This window comes from Scatophagus argus, chromosome 21 (genome assembly GCF_020382885.2).
Source record: "Scatophagus argus isolate fScaArg1 chromosome 21, fScaArg1.pri, whole genome shotgun sequence".
Classification (NCBI taxonomy): Eukaryota; Metazoa; Chordata; class Actinopteri; family Scatophagidae; genus Scatophagus; species Scatophagus argus.
In genome coordinates, this window is record NC_058513.1 from 6,039,300 (window position 1) to 6,057,584 (window position 18,285).

The 18,285-nt window shown below is 40.0% G+C and overlaps 1 protein-coding gene across 1 annotated transcript; it reads left to right on the plus strand.

Moving 5' to 3' along the window:
* The first annotated feature begins 3,436 nt into the window (after nucleotides 1-3,436).
* gucy2cb (guanylate cyclase 2Cb) lies at nucleotides 3,437-17,545 on the plus strand. The gene is made up of 27 exons (XM_046376713.1): nucleotides 3,437-3,943; nucleotides 4,754-4,866; nucleotides 5,261-5,328; nucleotides 5,591-5,806; nucleotides 6,146-6,261; nucleotides 7,688-7,790; nucleotides 8,853-8,967; nucleotides 10,423-10,564; nucleotides 11,406-11,491; nucleotides 11,601-11,709; nucleotides 11,836-11,917; nucleotides 12,461-12,563; nucleotides 12,816-12,875; nucleotides 12,970-13,041; nucleotides 13,130-13,234; nucleotides 13,373-13,459; nucleotides 13,815-13,947; nucleotides 14,039-14,176; nucleotides 14,753-14,829; nucleotides 14,914-15,005; nucleotides 15,123-15,281; nucleotides 15,535-15,727; nucleotides 15,820-15,994; nucleotides 16,289-16,387; nucleotides 16,604-16,698; nucleotides 16,802-16,878; nucleotides 17,220-17,545. Exons 1-27 carry the CDS (start codon nucleotides 3,718-3,720, stop codon nucleotides 17,425-17,427), a joined length of 3,249 nt encoding a protein of 1,082 aa, XP_046232669.1. The 5' UTR covers nucleotides 3,437-3,717; the 3' UTR covers nucleotides 17,428-17,545.
* Nucleotides 17,546-18,285: the final 740 nt, after the last annotated feature.

An 18,285-nucleotide genomic window follows, 5' to 3' on the forward strand; every position in this document is an offset into this window, starting at 1 on the left:
TGTGTTTCAAATGTTGTCAGCATCTTTCTCCCTCTCAGCGGGGAGAAAGATGCAAAACAATAAATAAAAAGGTCTCACGTGTGAGTAGCCTTTTAGTATGCCCGAGGCAAGGGTAAGCACTGGACTCAAAATGGCAGGTAATGAAACTGGACTGCATGCACAGCTTCCACATGGAGCCAGGCTGAACATAAAGGTTCCAAATAAAAATGCATCCATTAGGACAGAAATGACATAGTATAGTTAATAGTTAAAATTGGAAGTTAAAACCATGCCCACTTTAGGTTTTGGTCACAGAAGGAGTGTTTGTAAGAAACTAACAATGTTTACAATTAAAAAACATGAAAAAGTAAAATTAAGGGCCTTGATTTGGGACTAAAAAACAGAAAACAGTGAAAAGAAAGCTATGGGAGACCTGTCATTTTGATTTGTTTGCCCAGTGGGAAGAGTGATTTTGCTTGGTTGAGTAAAATAGGTTTGTTATGAGCAGGTTTTTGTCTTGTTGGCTTTTTTAATGGAAGACCTGCATAGTGAAGGTCATGGCCAGTTCTATGGTGATAACAAAACAGGAACATGCTCAGAGGGCAGCCCTGATGGATCCTGTGATGCAGCTATTGACTTTAAACCAAGGTCAAGGGGGATGTGTACATTTGTTTTGTTGTTTTTGTCATGTTGTTCTTAAATCATCCAGTTTATTAGCCAAAATGTTCCTGCTTTATCATAGTGTAGTATAGGCTACCTTTACTCCTAAACTCTCTTAACCACTTTTTGCTCTAAGTCTGCTGAGAGAGGATTTGTATTTATTGAATGCAAGTGATTTCTCCTCTTAAGTTCAGCTTCAGGAAAGCCAGGTGAAGAGCAAGTAAAAGAACTGTGTGACACTATGATGATTTGATAGACACATGAATCAAGTTAGTCAGTTTTTGTCAAGCTTTTCCATTACAACACCTTGTGATGAAAACATGTAGTGATATGTATGAATGTCTGCCAGGGAAAAAGCTTGTTTTAATGCTTTTATTTTGTTAAAGCTCAGACATAGATGTGCTGACACGCACCTGATTAAAACAATGAAAAACTGAGCTTATTAAATAAACTAGAAACAAAATTGAATATACTTAAAAAATATACCATGTTTCAGCTGTAAAGAAAAATCAACAAAATAGACAATAATAATGAAGAAATGAAGAAGGCAAACATAATGATAACGAGGCAGATTCATACCGACTGTTTGATTTGCAGACATGTTTAATATCAACATATATATTTATATTATAAGACTGCAGCCAAAGGAGCTAAAGGCTTGGAGTGTTTTAATTTTAATTTAACACTACAGCATCTGATTACAACCAGAAAGGAAAAACTAATCAGTAAGACTGATCAGGAAACTGTTCAGGATCTGTTTAACTCTCCACTGCGTTGGTGTCACCTGACCTTCAGCACATTCAGCTCTCACAAGATCATATCACACTGCAATAACCATGCTAAATGATCCTGATCCTAATATAGAATAAAAACATGTACATGTGATTCCTTGCTCAGCTGACTTGATTTTAATCAGGGGGCGAATTATTATTTAGATTTTTGCCCTGATGAAATAGTAAAACAAAAACCAGCAACCACAGACAGGGACAAAAGGGTATGTTCATAAGTCTCCACTGGATGATTATTAACAAGATCAACAATTATTAACAAGTTATGAGTAATCACATGCGATCAGAATTTAGTGATCATGCAGTAGTATGAAATAAAATCAGACAGTGAAAAATCAACTTAGATAAAAGTTCTGACAAACATGTAAACCCAACAGGCGACAATAAAGGCATAAATTAGACGCAAAATACACAACCAGCAGAAAGAAACAAAGCACAGTTTCTGTTTAAACCTTTATCCAGTCCATTACCGTCCCAGACATGAAGAAATATTAATACTGATGACAGTAATAGTGATTATATGCTAAGAATAGGAGGAAATACAAACAGAATGTCTAAATGTGCATAAAATGTACAGTACACACATCAGTTACAATGCAGACATCCTAAATAGGAAGAAAAATGCACACACACACACACACACACACACACATAACTTTTATTGCCAGGTTCAGGTTGGTTCCCTTGACGTCACTGTGATAGATTAGCACCGTTTGTATCATGGAGGAAAAGTGTGAGAAATCTGGTCATCCATTTATAGTTTTTACTGTAAGTGTGTGTGTGTGTGTGTGTGTGTGTGTGTGTGAGAGAGAGAGAGAGAGAGGTACACATACAAACCTCTGCAAGGTTACTGTTTGAATTAGTGAGCCAATAAAGAATCCCTTTAATTAAATGTCACTTACTTGCGGATGTAATGGGACACACCACTGCTCAGACTGTCAGCAGTGTTAACTGACTGTGTGTGTCCTGATCATTTAAAGGTGAGGACACACTTAGCTGAATGTAACTGGCTGCAGGATTTATTTTTCCTTCCCTCAGCCTTCTCTAGTGACCGTCCTGTGGGGTGTGGATGTACGTGCGTGCAACAGAACAGCGCAAAAAGCCTTTGAGCTGAAGCACAGAAGTGTGTGCGGTGTTTCAGTGCGTTATCTGGGACAAGTTTTATGGCCCGACCAACCTTTGCTCTTCTCTTTTCTCTCCTTGCTTTTCCACAGGTGTCTTTCGAGAGTTTACAGGCTATGTGTCTGTGTTTGCTGTCTGCCTATCTCCAACACATACTGTGAAAAATCACACGCATTCATGCAGATGGCTCCTGTCGTCTGTCATTTACAGGATGACCTTATTTTCCAGTATTTGTCCTGTTTTTTTTATTCTCAATATTCATAATGCCACTTTTCCCCACAAATTCTAAATCGATTGGCTGTTGATTTGTTTAATCCCCATAGCGTCTTTTTTTTTTTTTTGCCTCTGTCTAAATGCAGTATGCTTGTGCTTATTTATCTTGATTAGCTGAAGGGAATCAAACTGACCTTTCAGATGCAGATAAAGCCATAATACTCTGTATCTATGAACAGAGTAGAGACCCTGTGTGAAACGATAAATAGTGGGCATTAAGCTTTGTTTTTATCTGATATTGACATTCGTTGGTGGATTTTTTTTACCCACTAGACAGAGCCAGGCTAGCCATTTCCTCTGTTTTAAGTCCTTGTGCTAAGCTAAATCTCATTGAACAGTTTCTTTAAAATGTGCTTCAACTTAAATATTAAGTTAGCTTGATAATAGTAATTTATGATTGACTGATATGTATACATATGTTGTGGTATATCCAGTTATTTTCTCATTGACAACCTGACGTCTAGGATAATTATTAGTGGTGCTGCTTTAAAATTTTCATCTTTCATTTGTGTTTACTACCAACAAGCTCACAACCAGCTGAAACTTGTGGTCTGTGTTTCAAGCTTGTAATTCATTCAGACCTTGGCACGGTCACAGAAAGAAGGTTATATGGCCCGCCTCTGTTGCATATTAACAACTTGGTGTGGAAAACAGGTAATCGACCACATAGAGGAAGACTGTGAATCTAAGAAGCAAACAACTCAGAGGAGAAACGTGACAAGGACTTGGGTACTGGATATTGCTCTTTTAAAACTTCTTATGGTGGATCAGAAAAGCTTCTTGTGGTGGATCAGACAAAGTGGACACACTGGACCCTGGAGCTGAAGCAGCGAAAAACACAACACAGAGCGTCTTTATCACATTATGGACTCTGTTTAACAGCTAAAAAATATAAATGTTAGGAACGTCAGAGCTGAAAATGGGAACAGTGTGGTGGTTGTTGTGTTTGTGTGTCTTGGGAGTTTTTGCTGTTCCACATGTTGGCGCCAGTCAGATTCATCATGAAATTCCAATCAATGTGATCCTCCTGGATGATAAAGTGTCTCCCTGGAGTCTGAAGTTTGTGAGAAGAGAAATACTGAAGGCGATAGCGACAGATAACACCATCAATACTACAGAAGGTAATTAAATAACAAACAGCACATAACATTTTAACTGTTAATGACTACGAAACTTACAAGCAACTCAAGACATTCTGCTTACGTCCTTTCTTATATTTCAGGGAACAAATTATGCAATGACTCATAAAAGATATCAGTCGGTACAATTATAGTACCGTAAGATATGGGCCAAAAGGAAGCAATTACCCATAACAGCTACTTAACGTTTTTGTGCCAGCTTAGCTTGAGCTTTGGTCTGCAATAACAATGCTAAAATTAAAGTTCTGAGTTGCTCAGACATGCCTGGATTAACCTGCTACCCCCTGAGTAAAAAAACTGTTGTGGGCCCGTATTGGTTGTGATAAATTAGTTCAACAAAAAATTAATTTACAATATGAACTGTGTACATTTTTGACAGAGGTCCCCACTACAAAACACATAGACAAGATAGGTATGCAGAACCCTTAACACTCATTTCATTTGATATTGTGCATTATAGCCCACCAAACAAATTTGCTGTTAGACTAACTAACAAACACATTGCTATAATCTATTTCCTGGGGTTTGCTCTGGTGTTTTTGGTTTGGAGAGGATGAAACAGTAAGCATAATCAAACTCTTCATATTGTGTCCAGATTGCATTGTGCCATAGCCATATGCAAATGCAAAGCTTCAATTTGCCCCATTGCTCGACAGACCTGCTGAGCTATGATTGGACGATTGACGGTCAGTTGACACCCATTACGAAACAAAAATATAATATCTTTTTCTTTCTTTCTTTCTTTTTTTCTTTCTTTCTTTCTTTCCACAAACTTCTTTCTTTTCCCTAAAGGTGTGAACTTAAATCTCACACCTATCTTTCGCGGGTTCAATACATCCTTGTATCGAGTAAGAGGCTGCAAGAGTAGTACATGTGAGGGAGTGGAAGAGCTAAAATCCCTGATGGTGAGTCTTTCCGGTTTTATATTCACCTTAGAGTAACGATTGTTTAGCGCTTAGTATGTACTTTGAGAATTAAAATTCATGTACACTACGGGAAGATCAGTGGTGCACCATCCTGGTATTGCCACACAGGGAGCCACTGCAGGGGGGTAACAACAGTGTTAATACTAACTAGTACTGTTGTTTGTTTCATGTCTGTTGTTCACCATATGTCAGATCTTGAATTATTACCCACATTTTCATAGACTTAAATGCATCCTGGGGAGTTAACTTGTGCAACATAAGGGGGTAGCTATCACACATAGTTAAAAGTAAGTACATAAGCATACCTTAACCTAGTCAAAACTGAGGGCCACAGTCAGGAAAAAAATTTACTTTAATTTCTTTTCTCTTGCAGAGCTCAAAACAGCTGGGAAGTTCTGTGCTTGGGCCCACCTGCACCTACGCTACTGACCAAATTGTTGAGTATGTACCATTTTTTTCAATGTCACAGTCACAGCGGTGCAGACAAATTTTAAAAAGACAGTTCGCATATCCAAACAGGACGTGGGTGGCATAAGAATCAGAATGGAGGGCATTAACTGGTGTAACCCAAAGAGAACTGGACAGCGCCATGGGGGTTACACCCAAGGAGCAATGTTCACCTCTCGTGCCACTCCATGCATATGCCATTCTTTATCTCTCTCACTTTCATCCCTTTTACTTTTTGTTTTTCTCAATCTGTCAGTGCCGAAAAAGGTCTGAAACTCGGTACGCCAATCATCTCGGCAGGAAGCTTTGGTCTCTCCTGTGACTACACACTCAATCTGCAGCGCCTCCTGCCACCGGCACGCAAGATATCTCATTTTTTCATCAACTTCTGGAATCTCTCCAACAAAATCAAATCTAAATGGCAAACAGCCTATGTTTATAAGAAACAGGAGAACTCTGAGGACTGCTTTTGGTGAGTCACCTACAACATGTAACCAGCTATTGGTTGAGTAAATTATGCTGGGTCTAGTCTGCTGTTCATTGCATTTCTTCTGGGTTAGCCCTATGTTGACCTTCCATGTTTCACTGTGTGATCATCTTGCCCCAACATTTTAGCAAATATTTTAACAGCTTCGTAGTATGGTACATACAGCCAGAAATATTTTTCCTCTGGGGCTTTTACAGTGTTGAAAATGTTGAGAGGCCAGCAGGGAGACCGATATCACTTGTGTGTTGAAATCAAACAAAATAGGAATATATAAAGTCTTTACGTCTTCGTAAATTCTAATGCTAAGTGATTTTTTTTCTGCAGGTATATAAATGCACTGGATGCAGGCAACTTTTCCAAACAGTTTCACAGAGCGGTGCTTCGCAATTCAGATGATTTGAAAAAAATACTTACATCACCCCAAAACAGGACAAGCAACTGTAAGTCTCTTTTTAAAGAAAAAAAACCCCCATAAAACCTAGTTTTGTAGATTTAAATGCTCAGTTATGATAGATAGTTGTGTGATTTAATTACTTCACATTCTTACAAGCTTTCATGAGCTGTTTGGGAGTGAACTCATGCTGTGTGTCTCTGCACTCACAGATTATTGACAAATGATATACAAATACTGTACACAATGGGTTGGTAACCTTTTGCAGGTGCTTGCAGTGCTTTGTTAAGGACCGCCATTTTCTCACTCACTCGTGACAGTTACAGCACCCCGGAGTCAGCTCTTGAAGCTCTATTAGGTGATAAATTAAAGCTAAAATATGAAACATACAAATAGTTTCCCAAACAGTACAGATGCAGTCATCTGTTTACAGGACAGAATTCAAAAATAGTGGTTGAATTTGCTGTGAAAATACACCCTACATAACCCGGCATGTGTTTTAGTCTGGTCCCACTCAATTCATTTTCAATTTCCAAAGGGCATTATCGATGGGCAGAGACCAAAATGCCTCTGGATGCAATTGGATATACCTACAATGAAGCCTGATCACAAACTATCTCAAATTATTCCAAAGCACATAAAATGCATTTCTGAAAACATCTGAATGCAAGAAATATACTATGACAGAATTTGATTCATATTTGATCAGCACTGACTAGTTTGACATTTAATCTGAGTTTTGAAAGCCTGGATGGACTTACAGAGTGGATGGCTGAATTGACCTACAACCACTCTGTCAGTCAGTAACAAAGCCACTTTGGCCTGAACCATCTGTTTTGAAGCCTTGGAAAGGCACACCATGCTCAATACAAATCTCATGCCAAACAAGAAGAAACCATCCACTCCTTAATGACAAATATACTTATAGGTTTTATAGAACTCATTAATACTGATATTTTGTGCCTACACTGCTGGCATGTTGTTTTTGTTGTTGTTAAACAGTTTGGCCTGCCCCTGCCTGATGTGGAAAATACATTTTGGTCGATGAAAGTTGGCACCTGTGTTATACTTTCAAAAACACTTTTAAATTGGACTTTCTAAGGTTGATAATGACAGTTTCCCTACTTTGAACCTTTAAAGTATGACCATGAACAGGTGAAGGGCAAATTATGCCTCAACACTGAGAGCCACAGCTTAACTTCAAAGCACTCAACTGTTCCACTTTGTTCAAAATGGTCCTTTCTGAAGTTACAAAACATGCCGTGCTAAATTACAGGGGAATGTTAAGTAGTGCACATAGCTGTAGTTTTTTTGTTCCATGTTGGTACAGCTATAAAAGAGGACATTTGGGTTTGGTATTAACTTTGGTTTCAAGGTTGAAGCAGAAGTTTAAATGAAAATCAGGTTCACAGGGTTTGATTCCCTCCCCGAAAAAGCTGCTCTGTGGTGTTAGCTAATGGCTTCTGTGTTTGCAGTGTTCATCATATGTGGATCACCAATGGACGTACTGGAACTGAAAAATGGCACCAAAGAGGCAGATAACAGTGATATCCTGTTCATCCTTATAGATCTTTACAAGTCAGTGCTCATCTTCGTTTTCAGTTTGCATTTGTATTGCAGTTGGACCCTTTACAAATGGTGCCCTACATTTCCACTTTCTTCTTTTTGACATATCCTATACAGTGCATCGGAATGTATTCACACCACTTTGCTTTTTTCACATTTTGTTATGTTGCAGTCTCATTCCAAAATGGATTAAATTAATTTCTCCCTCAAAATTCTACACAAAATACTGACAAAGTGAAACAAGTTTGCTTGAACTTTTTGCAAATTTATTAAAAACGAAAAACAAAAAATGTAACATGTACATAAGTATTCACACCCTTTGCTGTGACACTCAGAACTGAGCTCAGGTGCATCCTGTTTCCACTGATCATCCTTCAGAGGTTTCTACAACTTGAGTTGAGTCCACCTGTGGTAAATTCAGTTGATTGGGCATTGGAAAGTCGCACACCAGTCTATATAAGCCCTCACAGTTGACAGTGCATGTCAGAGCACAAACCAAGCCATGAAGTCAAAGGAATTGTCATAATTTACATGGCAAGCAAGAAGTCACATGCAATTTTAGACATGAAAAACATTTAGTAAATGAAAAGAGAAATTTTAGTTTAGAAGCTAGCATAAAGGTTGCAACAGATAGAAATAGGATGGTGCAACATGGTGGACTCCTTAAAATAGAGTTTGCTCCACCTGTGAGTATGAATTAGTCTCAGTTTTTCAGGTGATTATATTTTTCATGAATGAAAACATAATTATGAAGATTACATTCCATTTCATACATACATACACACTGGACCTTTAAAGTAATGGATACATGGTTGAAATAATTAGCTTAATAAGTTGAAATGTTGGGCAAGCTAAAAGTAATGAATACATAGTTGAAATAGTTAAATAAGAGTAAATACATTAAAATAAAATAAATTATGACAAATCTTACTTTTCCTCTTATTCCTGCCAGTGATTTTTCATGATTTGAACTGACATTTCAATTTTCCTGTAATGAACTGTAGAAAATTAAAATCAATTTTAATGCAGCACATACAGCACTTAAAGAATGTCACTCCCTCCTCCTTTCCTCAGTGATCAATACTACATCAACTCATCATCACTACCATTCATGAAGAACGTGTTGGTGCTGACTATGCCCAATACCAGAAACTACATTATCAACGCAGACCTTAAAGACAACGACACGGTGAGCATCTCTAGATTACACAACTCCCTTTTTCCTTCTTTTCCTTCCCTTACAACCCCCGTGCGTAACTAAAAACAGAATGCAATAACAATGTTAACAAATGTTGTTTTTTGTAAGTATACACTCATTCTGAATTTGATGCCTGCAAACAAGTTGGGAAAAGGGCCACAGAGGACTGGGAAAATTGTGGAATGCTCAAAAAAAGGAATATCAAAACATGTAGTCACCCACAAGCAAGGATGGGAAGGATTTCACCATCTACAGTCCCTAATATCATCAAAAGATTCAGACAATCAGGAGAAACTGCAGCGTGGAAGGTGAAAGACCAAAAAACCAACACTGAATGACCTTTGAGCTAAGCCCTGAAAAAACATGACTGTACAAAGGACATTACTACATGAGCTTGTCACATCTACAAATGCAAAGTGAAAACCAAACGTCAACCACATCCAGAAACGCTGCTGACTTCTCTGGACGTGAGCTCACATGAGATGGACTGACGCAAAGTGGAAAAGTGTGCTGTGGTCTGAAGAGTCCACATTTCAAACTGTCCCCCAGGCCAAAGAGGAAAAGGACCATTCAGACTGTTTTTCATGCCCATGGCCTGGGCGACCTGCACGTCTGTGAAGGCACCATTAATGCTGAGAGGCACATACAGATTTTGGAGCAGCATATGCTGCCATCCAGATGATGTCTTCCTCAGTGATGTTGTTGTTTATTCCAGCAAGACAATGAAGACACATTGTGCACATGTTACAACAGCCTGGCTTTGCAGTAAAACACCTGTCTCCTACTGAAAATGTGCTGCACATTATGAACCTCAAAATACAATGCAACACTGTAAACTGTTGGGCACTGAAGTCACATAACGAGCAAGAATGGGAAAGAATTTCACTTGTTTAACAAAGTCCTCAGTTCCTGAACACTTACAGAGTGTTGTTTAAAGGACAGCTGATGCAGCACAGTGTAAACATGCCCCGTCACAACTTTCCTGGAACATATTGCAGGCATCAAATTCAGGATGAGTGAATATTTACAAAAACAAAGTTGATCAACTTGAACACTGAATATCTTGTCTTTGTACTTCAATTAAATACATATTGAAAAGGATTTGATAGTCACTGCATTCTGTTCTCATTTGCTTTACACGATATCCCAACTTTTTGGAATCAGGCTTCTAGAGGAAAGGTTTCACAGTTTGAGAAATAAACTTTCATGCTTTCACTACCACCACTGGATAGTTTTGATTTTAATTGCCCAGGTAAGTGTCTCTGGGATTTTTGCATCCACTGCAATACAGTGGAGATGAATGGAATTACAGTGATGTTGCTCACAGCACAGCAAGTGCAGACTACATTAAGAAAAGAAACATCTTTCCAGCATCGGTGTAACCCACAGAGCAGAAGCGGTTACAGACTCCCTCTTTCTGTTGTCTCTCTCTCTCTCTCTCTGCAGATGAATGATTACATGGCTGCGTACCATGATGCTGTGCTGCTGGTAGGAAAGGTGATGAGGCAAATTGCAGGAAAGAGTAAGATGAAAATACAGCAGACGGAGTTTGTCAGTGTGAATTACTTCAGAAACATCTCCTTCAATGGTAACGAAAATGAAAAACATCTGAACTTCTGAAGTAGTTACTATGTGTTTTATTTTTTTGTATCTTTCTTTCACAAAAAGCTTCTATAACAGAAAAAAATCAATTAATTAGGTGCCAGCAGCAAAGAGGCCACGAACATTTCCAATACTCTATGGCCAATGATCTGCAAAACAAAATAACATTCTCATCAGTTTCAGTCATATTTTGTGTTCAGTACTAATTAGAAATGTTAGCAAGCTGACACCCTAAGGTGATGGACGTTCAAACAGTACACCAGCCCTAGTATTAGGTGTAAAAATACTGTAATCAGCTCATGAAATACTCACAGGGTGCAAAGTTGTAATTGACCCTTCTCACAGATAGCTGAAAAAAGCAGTGATGACCTGACCTGACTGGCCCTGAAAACAGCATTGAAAGCTGACATAAGTCACTGTGATGCGTGAGGCCCAACAGACTGAAGCTGTCAGCTACTATCACTTGTGGTTTTCCACCGACAAGATGAAGTGATGAGGTGTTATAACCTGCAGGCTGCAGCTGCAAGTAGTCTGAGAGTAATTGGGTGTGAGTTTGTAATTGAGAGACACACTCAAAGGGAAAAGGACCTTTAGGATGTGATGCATGTCTGCCAGGCACTTCTACCCTTGTTTTCTTTACTGATGATGGAAACAAAAAAGGATGAAAAACTGCTTGACACCACACAGTACTCTGATTTACAGCAGAATGAAGTCAAAGTTGCAACTTGAATATCAGCGACCAGTGAAGAGAAACAAACGCCGGAGACTGATTTTTGGTGTCTTCTGTATTCTTTTGTGTATTAAGACATTTCTGATATTCTGCTCAGGAATTGCTGGAAACTACAAGCTGGACAAGTATGGAGACAGAGACGTGGATCTCTCCATCATTTACACCTCTACTGACAAAGACGAGGTTTGGCTTTGTGCCATTTAGCAGTGATGATATTAATATTTCCTCAGCGCGGTCTCTTGCAGTGTGTTATGCTGAAATGTGTCATTTTCTCCTCTTGTGTGATCATCAGTACAAAGTTTTATTCGTATTCGACACGGAGTCCAATGAAACAAAAGTGAATGAGGCAAACCCTTCATTCATCTGGGGAAAAAGACTTCCTAATTACAAACCGGACCAAGGTACAGCTAACACACACACAAACACACACACACACACCCATACCATGTCTGAGTGGATGAGTCAGGGTTTCTGCAGTATATCCCTACACTTTAAACTGTAACAGTGTTTTGTTCTCACACCTTCAGGCCCTGAGTCTCATGACATCATTGTCATCGTGTTGGGTGTCACGGTGGTTGTGGTGGCCACCATCGCCTTCATTTTCTACAGGTGAGCGATTAACCACTGAGGGATGATTGACCAACTTTAGTACGTATAGTGTATGAAGGACAGCCACACACACAGACACACACACACACACACTGGTAAAGTGAGCTGAATGGTTATGACAGCACACACCTACAGTGTGTATGAAACCGTGGGAACTTTTCATGGCAGATCACGGTGGTATTTTATTAGGCAAACAATAACGCGTTATGTACACGTGTGGATTTAATACTTTTTGTTCAACCACATTTGATCCAAAAAACAAGTAAAAGTTAAAGGTATACACTTTTGAGACAAGTCTCATGCTTTTCTGTAAAAGAACATAATGTGAAACATTTCAGATAATTGTTTTTGATGATATAATAAATAAATACTTTCAAGTTACAGGACTGCAAACTATATCCTGATTTTAGAGCCGAGTGACATTCTTGTGTGAAATTTATAAATGTATAATAATGTCCTGGGTGTTGGTTCTTGCACTAAGTTGTGCATCTTTATGGTTTGCTTGTTCATTTTTTACCCCTTGATGGTTTCTTTCCCGTGCAGACAGAACAGACAAGACCGTCTGCTCAGGAAGCGCTGGTCCCACATTGCAGCCGATCTCATCACCCTTCTGGAGAACAACGAACACAATGTCATCTCTCTTAAGGTGAATGAGGTGTAGAGTCGGTTGGTGGTCAACATGCTCTCACCTACTGACCCGTACAGGACAGTGAGGTTCATCCATCCAGTCAGAAATCTACCTAGACTCATTTTTTGCAGCCCTTAACACTCTCTGACCTCTCAGTCTCTTTTTCCATCTGTAAAGTTGACCTTATTATTGAACATCAGTGCACTGTAGCGTCCTTTAAAAGAAGGGCATGTTTGCTCTGTTTAAATTTCCTTCATCTGCCCCCATCAGATAGACGACGAAAGGAAAGAATGTGACTTCAAGATCCGCCGTGCGTTTTACGATAGGAAGGTAACCCAGCATCCTGCAGTAGTTTTCAAAGCAGTCAACATGCTTTAGGTACTGAACGTGTAGATTTAAATACAGGTGTGACTGTGATTTTCAGATTGTGATTCTGAAGGAGCTGAAGCACTCAGACGGGAACTTCAATGAGACACAGAGGATAGAACTTAACGCGGTACGACACAAACACAGCAGGTGGATTGTGTGATGCTGGATTTTCACTAACTTGATTTTCACCCCTCCTACCCCTCTATCCTCTGCAGCTCCAGCAAATCGACTACTACAACCTCACAAAGTTTTATGGCACAGTGAAGATGGATCACGGTGTGTTCGGGGTGTTTGAATATGGAGAGAGGGGGTCGCTCAGGGTAGGTGTGGCAGGCGCTCATGGCTCTGGAAAGAGTAAAGTAGTGGCCTTTTTTACCAAATGCCGCCATCATATCTTAATTACGACACAAAGTAGCAGCAAAGACACACGCTCACACTCTGTCCCTGTCTTCTTCTAGTATGTGCTGAACAACCGGGTTTCGTACCCAGAGGAGACGTTCATGGACTGGGAGTTCAAGATCTCCGTCATGTACGACATCGCCAAGGTGAGACAGAACAACGCGTTTTGTCACTCTGAAGTGTTAGATTGTATTTAGCCACTGGCATGTGATGCTTTTCCTGTACGTTTGTACGTTGTATCAAGAACTTTTAGGGAGCATCATGCAGTAGTACTAAAACTTCTACAGGATGCAACACAGCCATATTATCGGTTAAGGAAATGTCCTTTTGTTAATAATGTTACTGATGCATTAGTCCAAATGATGTACATGTTGAAGGTTTACAAGGTTCCTGTCAGACTTGAATGACGCACCAATAGAAATTGTCATTGCAGCCAGTAGATGTCAGTAAAGATCCCTTACTGCAACTAAATTAAACCTCCTCATCTCTTTCACCATTCAGGGCATGTCCTACCTCCATGCCAGTGACATCCAGGTGCATGGTCGCCTCAAGTCCACCAACTGTGTGGTGGACAATCGCATGGTGGTGAAGATCACAGACTTCGGCTGCAACTCTTTTCTCAGCCCTGGCAGAGGTGAAACTGCAGTCCTCCTCCCTCGCTGTGTGTGTTTATTAGTTTTTTCACCTCCATCACTTTCTTGCCATCGCCTTTCTCCTCCTCTCAGATTTGTGGACTGCTCCGGAGCATCTGAGGAGACAGGGCACCTCTCAGAAAGGAGACGTCTACAGCTTTGCCATCATCGCTCATGAGATTGTTCTCAGAAAGAACACCTTCTACACCGCGTGCTGCTCCAACCGAGCAGGTGTAACATACTCACATGCTGAGCTTGGGAAATGAAAAGAATGAAGAAATTATTTTATTATTATTATTTAATGTTTTATAAATTATTATTTCAAAATGCAAATGAATACATTCAGACTCTGCTCATGTTTTTTTGAAGGCTCATTAACATAACATAACAGACAGTCCTTACTGATCCAACAAAAAGATATCCTTCAGTCCTGAAACTGTCCTTATTAAACAGACAAATGTAGAATGGGATTTGGAGGGATCACTTCCCATTAAATTAATTAATTCTGGTGTTCCAGCTGCTGTATTCCAGAGTCAAAGAGGGGTGTAAGAAAACAGGGAGGACCTTGAAAAGGAGAGATGAAATTCACACCATCCCCACCCCAGTCGTTTTTGTACAATCCCTCGATGTGTGAGAACTAGCATGAGGATATTCAGTTCAAACTGGTCAAATTTTGATGAATCAGTCTGAGACACACTGACGATTAGAGAGCCTGTTTGACCCAGAGACAATGTTAAGCTTTGATATACACACACTCAGAAATATTGTAATACAATAGGGAATTAATGTCTGTGTGTTTTCCAACAGAGAAGCTGTCCAGGGTCATCACGTCCTACTTCAGACCTGATCTTAACTTTGACACATCTTCAGAGAAAGAATCAGAAGTGAGTTAATGCTATTTTTTTTCCTCGTGAATGTGTGTGCTGTCTCATGCGTCTTTAAAGCTTTGCGTCTTCTGTCTGTTGTAGGTGTACATGTTGATAAAATGCTGTTGGGATGAGGATCCAGAAAAAAGACCTGACTTTAAGAAGATAGAAAACTGTCTGGGGAAAATCATCAGGTAATCACTGTCTTTACTTTGCTATCTAAGATGTATTCAGTTTATATAGATATTTAGGCTCATCAAACCTTTGGGGCTTTTTGTCTTTTCTCCTCCTCCCTTTCCTTTGTTGGCTAGTAAAATTCACAACCAGGACAATGAGAGCTACATGGACAACATGATCAGACGGCTGCAGATGTATTCCAGAAACCTGGAGCACCTGGTGGAGGAGAGAACAGCCCTCTACAAAGCTGAGAGGGACAGGGCGGACTGCCTCAACTACATGCTGCTTCCTGGGTCTGTTCAGGATTGCGCCACATGTTAACACTGATACCACAATTGTTTGAGAGTGCAAATACTTAACCATAGAGCAGAATCCTAGAACTTTCCAAAAAATGGTATCATAGAGGAAAACTAATCTATTTCACTTAGTTATTCCCACCAGAAAGAGTTGTAAGGTAGGGTGGCAATATAAAGTAATAAAGTAAGTTAATCAAAGCACAAGTGGATCATTCTGTTTCTGTCTTTGTTCATGTTTCTCTCTGTGCAGCCCAGTGGTGAAAAGCCTGAAGGAGACTGGTGTGGTGGAGCCAGAGCTGTATGAGGAGGTGACGATCTATTTCAGCGACATAGTTGGTTTCACCACACTGTGCCAGTACAGCACGCCAATGGAAGTTGTGGACATGCTCAACGACATCTACAAGGGTTTTGACAGCATTGTCGACCACCACGATGTGTACAAGGTTATTATCACGGGTGAAATTCCAACGACAGACAAATGGGCTGATAGATAGACAGCAGAGACCACAGACGTAATCATTTCCATGCACCTCAGGTGGAGACCATTGGTGATGCCTACATGGTGGCCTCCGGCCTTCCGAAGCGAAATGGGAACAGGCATGCGGTGGATATCTGCCGCATGGCGCTGGACATCTTGGCCTTCATGGGTACCTTCCAGCTCCGACACCTGCCCGGTATCCCTGTGTGGATACGCATCGGTGTGCACTCAGGTAGACGACACAAAATCCTTACTATTTCTCAGTCTTTCAATAAAAAATGTAAAAAATTTTTAAATGGAACTGAACATCCAAAAACTAAGATGACTTGAGTGAGATGACTGAGTGCTGTGTGAGGGTGCTTTGCTTCGAAGATCTGTCACGACTAAGTACATTCATTCCTCAACACCCTCTGCAACCTCAGCTCAGTAGATACAGCTCCCCTTGATCTTTCCACTCATTTTATCCCAAAGGTGGTTGAGGTTGATGATTTTAAAAATGACTGAATATTTGTGTGTTTGTGTCCAGGTTCCTGTGCAGCAGGTGTTGTGGGGATAAAGATGCCCAGATATTGTTTATTTGGAGACACAGTGAACACGGCATCTCGTATGGAGTCTACAGGACACCGTGAGTAGAGAAATGAATATATGCATACCAAGAGACATTTAATGAATAAGGTGTTTTACACTGAAATCCATGCTGCCAACTAGTACGACCCAGTTATGTTGCAAAAGCAACATACCACTCAAAATCAACCTCACTAAATGAATTTCCATAGCCGAGCTCAAATAAAAAAAACAAAAACAAATGAAGCCTGTTGTTTCATCTTTTAATATCCTCCAGCCCTGCGGATCCACGTCAGTCAGCCTACTATAAATATTCTGCAGAGGACAGACTGCAAGTTTGAGTATGAGATCAGAGGAGAAACATATCTGAAGGTAACACATCACAAACATGAGTTTGAAATAAATCCAGTTAGCACTAACTCGCTTCAGTGCCACACATGGATACAAAATGGTGTAAATGTGTGTGTTTTCCAAGGGCAAAGGCACAGAGACAACCTACTGGTTGACGGGTGAGACGGGCAAAGCCTACGACCTCCCAACTCCCCCCACGACGTAAGCAAAGCCTCCACCTGTTGAAATGTACTCTACTCACAAGTATCTGCTTTTACTACTAACCTTCGTTTATGCAGCTTGTTGAACTGCCTTTGTGAAACTGAAATTCACAAGGTGTTTGAGGCTTGGTGTAAATGTTGCATCATAGCGGTGATATTAGCAGATGTTGCAAATGTTAAAGTAATTTAACCTATTAGAAGTAATATTTTAGATTTCAACATTCGGCTGAGATTTGTGTCATATTTGTTCTGACTTCATCTTACTTTGTACAGTTAGACTTCAAATTTGACACTAAGCTTGACGGGGTACATGAGGCTGACATGTTCAACCTGCTTTTCCAGGGAGAACTTCCAGCGGCTGCAGCAGGACCTCGCCCACATGATCCTAATGTGTCTGGAGCGGCGCACTAAAGGTTCCGTCCGCAGGAAGAAGCTGCTCTTTAGTGAGAGCAAAGACGACGACCAGGAGTCAGGAGTGGAATCTGAGAGCGACCATCCTGAGTACCTGCAGCTGGCCACTGTGGATAACACCCTCAGCACCTTCCTGTAGTGCTGCAGAGTGCATCACTGTCACAGTCTGACTGATTCCACTATTTAGAGTGCGAAGGTTGAGGCAGAAAGCAAAGGAAAGGACTGTTGCAGCGAATACTACAAATTAATTTGTTAATTTGTAATTGACATAATTTCTTTATCTTGCTCAACGTGCTCCTTATTGAGTCCCTGTTTGGAAGTGCAAACACAAAGCTAACAGTGAGGTGAGCTGAGATACGGCCTGCTGTGAGAAAATGACCACATTCACTGACTGTTTATTTAAATATCTACTTCATTTACTACTTGGTCTAAAACTGTGTCATATGGGGCTAAAAAAAAAGAGCAAGATGAGAGAGACGACATTTCCATTATTTCCAGTGCTAAATATGCCTTTCACATTGTTTGGAGGGAAATGGTGAGTACATCTGTGTTGATAAGTAGGACAAGACGAAGGAATGAGTTGGCAGCACAAAAATAGACACATTTATCAAGTGACTTGTTCCTACCTACAGAAGAGTAAAGGAATAACTCTTAATCACCTGCAAGCTTTGAGCAAGAATAGCCAATCAGACACAAGGATTTAACCTACATCTGCCATCTTCATTCTTCAAAAAAACCAAAAAACCAAAAAAACCAAAAAAACAATCCTTACTTTTTGTTATTTTGTTATGTGATTCTGAATTTTGGAAAGTTAGCTATATTTGTGTGAATTTTCTAATATGTCCAGCATTTTTTTCCAGCAATTATAGTGTGGAAGTAACAGTCTTAAATATTGAAACAACAACTAGAGCGGGAAGGACTGGTGATGGTTCAGAAGAAGATGAATGGAAAGAGACTGCAAGCACTTGCAGAATAGGTCAACCAGAGATTGCGAGGG